The sequence below is a fragment of the Cariama cristata genome, unplaced genomic scaffold (genome assembly GCF_000690535.1).
Source record: "Cariama cristata isolate BGI_N322 unplaced genomic scaffold, ASM69053v1 scaffold7843, whole genome shotgun sequence".
In the NCBI taxonomy this organism is placed as follows: domain Eukaryota; kingdom Metazoa; phylum Chordata; class Aves; order Cariamiformes; family Cariamidae; genus Cariama; species Cariama cristata.
In genome coordinates, this window is record NW_009606644.1 from 30982 (window position 1) to 35221 (window position 4240).

The window sequence follows — 4240 nt, forward strand, 5'->3', positions numbered from 1 at the left end:
CCAGAAGGCAAGTGCTACATCAATGAATGTTTCTTCTCCATACACTTTAGTTTTCTTGTTACTTTTATCCTCAGTTTTGGCAGTTTTCACTTTCCACAGATTCAACATACTTACATACTTCAGCCATTTGACCTGAGGAACTAAATTCTCCTTAGCTGTGGCTCACAGTCAGCGATCAACTTCTCCACATGGTTCTTAACAGTTTACTGCTTGTCAGAAATAAAAACATACAGCACTAAAAAACGCCATTTGTTCTCATGGAATCTACTACACTGATTGATTCACCTCACCTGAAGGAAGTTCTGGCTGGAATTTATTAGAGCAAGCTGGGCACTGAGGTCTTCTGCCTGAGCTTGACTTCCACGTACACCCTGCACCAACTGAGGAATGTGGTCTGCAACATTCTATAATAAACAAATAGAAAAGTTTTTAGTAGATAAATAAAAACTCCAAACCCTCTGACACTAAAGCCAGCCCTCTCCCCACCCCCCTTAGAGACAATCTGTAGTATTCACAGGTACAATACTCTTGTGCCTTCACAGAATTCATTTAGGATTCCATGGAACTGAATTAATATACGATAGGATTTTTCAGAGATGTTCTACTTTACTTAAGAAATCTTTATTCAAGCTACTCATTAGTTTAAAAATCCTACAAAACAATTTTAAATTTTCCTGCAAAATTATGTACACAAAGTACTTTGAATTACTTCCTTCGCATGCTCACATGCCAGTAACAGAGCTGACAGATTTTACAAGATAATGTCTTGCTTTCAGAAAAAAAAACCCGTCTTACAACACAAGCACCTCAGCCTACTTTTCCTTGACTTCTAACAATACCAACTTTGTAGTATGGCTGGAGCATTCTGAAGTGTGTATTGCTAAAACTTTATTCCTGGACTGCCCAGATTTGTGTTACCTATCCGTTCATTTCACAATAACACTTATGTCAGCAGTGCAATACTAATTCTGCTCCCCCCCGCCTCCCCCCCCAAAGTAAAAGAGTACTGGATCTTCTCTCCTATCTAATAAATCCTTCTCTGCTATCTAATAAATCATCACCAAGATCAAATTAGAATGAACTGTAAGCAATATAGTGAATCAGCTTGCTTTTTTTTTTTTAAATTCATACTGAAATAGCAGCTGCCTACAACACAATTTTGAGATGTACTTGAGCTACAATAATTATTTAATTCCAACATTTCTTAGGATTACCACCATGACAAGAAATAATTGCTCAATGTTAACGTGGCTTTTAACGATGCCTTCTTTCATGTTTTTTGTTCTCATTCCCCACATAACTGCTTTTCCATCCAGAAGAAAACCCTTTTGCATTCTATTGTATTTTTCAATTTTTTAAATGCAATTTCTTTAAAAACCCTGAAGCAACATTACTCAGAGCTAAAAATTAAGCTGCCAAATGTAGCTTAAACACAAAAGAGAACAGCTTCTTACTAGACTGAATTCTAGTTTAGAACTATAAAAATGTGCTTGACTTCAGGCATACCTTGAAATCTGTGGTCTTGGCAGCTTTAACTTCAAACTAGGAAACATGTTAACCATATAGTAAGGTCTGTAACTTATTTTTTACAGTGACATTTAAGGTCCCAGTTGCTTGTAAGCTGAACATCAGAATAGCAAGATCAGAGTTGTTAGTTATATAACTAATACATTAAATAAGGATTTCACTCCATTACAGTATAAATCACTATTGCCACTCCATCCTTCAGTGTGGAAAATTCAAAGGTTACCTTTATTCCATAGCAGACCTCGGTCCCATTTCACTGCATGTATCATTCAACAGCCTGTTTTGATGATCATAGAGCTACTCACTTGCTGAAGAGCACATTCATACACCGAACATGCGGCCAAGACTTCTTGCCAGTGTACAAAATTCTGAGCAACCAGACCCCTCCGCACAGTGCTTCTAGCACAGCTCTGCATATACAGTACTGCTGACTGATTTGCAGCAAAACTTTTACTTAAAGCACTTGCTTCAGGTGAATTGGCTGTTACTCAACAGATACATGCTGAGGTATATAAGCCTGTCAATCCTTTCTAGTAAGGTGTTTGCAGGGGTATTTGTAACAGCCATGGCACTTACAGTAGCTCAGCTTTCCAAAACTCTCCATACAGTAATGCATGGAAAATATGGATAACACAATAAATGCAGGTTCTCCAGAATCCATACAGATGAATGTGTGTGGTAGTGGTTTTTTGTTTGTGGTTTGTTTTTTTTTAAAATCTCCCTTTTGAGGTTGCAACAGTATTATTATAGAAGGTGATCTTCACTTCCCCATAAAGCAGAGTTCAGGACTTATTTGTCAGTGGGTTGTGATATATTTACCTTACAGCTCTGCACAAGTTGCTGGTGGGCTGCTGTGTTCTTATTTGAAACAGCTGCGTTCTGAGAAGCTGCAATAGTCTGAGTAGCAGCAGCTGCAGCTTGTTTAGCTGCAATCTTTGGAGAAAAAGAAACAGAATTACACCAGTAGTAAAAACTTTAGTAATTCAGAGGATCAAATACATATTATGGGTAACTTTGGCAGTAACAACTTTGACAGATTAATACATTATATCCCTTGATTAATTTGATTTGCCTGAAAGAAACTCAGGATTACTCTTCTCTCAAGATGAAAGTGAGCTAAACACAGTTATCCATCTCTAACTTGCCAAAGAAAAAGGTGGAATTAGAAGGATTCAAGCTCTTACTCCTTCATAGCTTAGGCTGCAATATGACCAAAAGTCAATTACAGAGAGCAGAAATGGTCTAATCCATTAGCTCCTTACAAAGAAGGCCAGAGAAAACAGACAGAGTACATATAGTCCTTCACACTACAACATCAACAGCTTTGACCAAAGACTCAAGGGAGCCAACTTCTACTGTGATTACTCTATGGCAAAAGAAAGATACTAAAATGATGCAGAGGTACAAAATACTGGTATTACTGAGTCTAAAAGCACTGAGAAGACCTTCTCCAAATATCTAGAAGTGTTTTTATCAGCCCCTCCCTATTATAAAATTAAAAATTCAACAACTTATCTAAGGTATTCCAACATGTTGTACAATACTTTTCTTTAACTGGTCCACAAAACAAACAAGCATGAATTTCATTCTCATCAGTACACATTTCACTTCTTTGTAAGGCAGTATATATTATAACAGCAAAAGAAATAAAATGTCCTTTCTATAAAGTTTTCTTGCATGCAGTAATTTAAATGCACTTCAGAAAATGGTTACCAAATTATACATCCTTGTTTGTCTAATCTCATTGCACTTGAATCAGACTACTTTAAAACCACAGCTGGAAACTAAGAATTATGAAAGGTTTCTTTTTTTAATCCATCTTTTCTATATTTCAGCTGAGAATGGGAAGATGAAACCTTGCCTACAAGACAAACTTCAGAGCTATTTTATCCTTAGTGCACAGTAAATTGCCTTTCTCCCTCTAAGCTGTGCTACCACATACGATGTATCTTTTCACTTTTGTTCCTGCTTCTTTGATTCTCTGAATAACTTAGCAGTTTCACAGAACCACAGAATGATCAGTGATGGAAGGGACCTCTGGACATCATCCAGTCCAACGTCCTGCCAAAGCAGGGTCATCTACAGCAGTTGCACAGGATCGCATCCAGGCGGGTTTTGAGTATATCCAGAGAAGGAGCACAGCCTCTCTGGGCAGCCTGTTCCAGTGCTCTGCCACCCTCAAAGTACAGAAGTTCTTCCTCATATCCAGACGGAACTTCCCTAGTTTCAGTTTGGACCCATTGCCCCTTATCCTGTCACTGGGTACCACTGAAAAGAGTCTGGCCCCATCCTCTTGACATCCACCCTTAAGGTATTTATAAGCATTGATGAGATCCCCTCACAGTCTTCTCTTCTCCAGGCTGAAAAGACCCACTTCCCTCAGCCTTTCCTCATAAGGGAGATGCTCCAGTCCCCTCTTCATTTGCTGTCATTCGCTGGACTCTCTCCAGTAGTTCCTTGTCTTTCTTGAACTGGGGAGCCCAGAACTGGACAAAAAAAAAACTCCAGATTTGGCCATACCAGGGCAGAATAGAGAGTGAGTACAAACTCCCTCGAGCTGCTGGTCACACTTTTCTTCATGCACCCCAAGATACCATTAGCCTTCTTGACCACGACGGCACTTTGCTGGCTCATGGTCAACTTGTCTACCAGGACTCCCAGGTCCTTCTGCACTGAGCTGCTGACCAGCAGGTCAAACCCCAGCCTGTACTGG

The 4240-nt window shown here is 39.2% G+C and overlaps 1 protein-coding gene across 1 annotated transcript in view; it reads right to left on the reverse strand.

Moving 5' to 3' along the window:
* Nucleotides 1-4161, reverse strand: part of LOC104158719 (talin-2-like) — a gene marked incomplete at its 3' end in the record, with an annotated part of 33553 nt that extends 29392 nt beyond the window's left edge. The window contains exons 1-3 of the mRNA XM_009696443.1: nucleotides 4048-4161; nucleotides 2347-2460; nucleotides 291-404 (exon numbers count right to left, since the gene is read on the reverse strand). Coding sequence (XP_009694745.1) covers nucleotides 291-404; nucleotides 2347-2460; nucleotides 4048-4161 — 342 coding nt within the window. The remainder of the gene's footprint in view (nucleotides 1-290; nucleotides 405-2346; nucleotides 2461-4047) is intronic.
* Nucleotides 4162-4240: the final 79 nt, after the last annotated feature.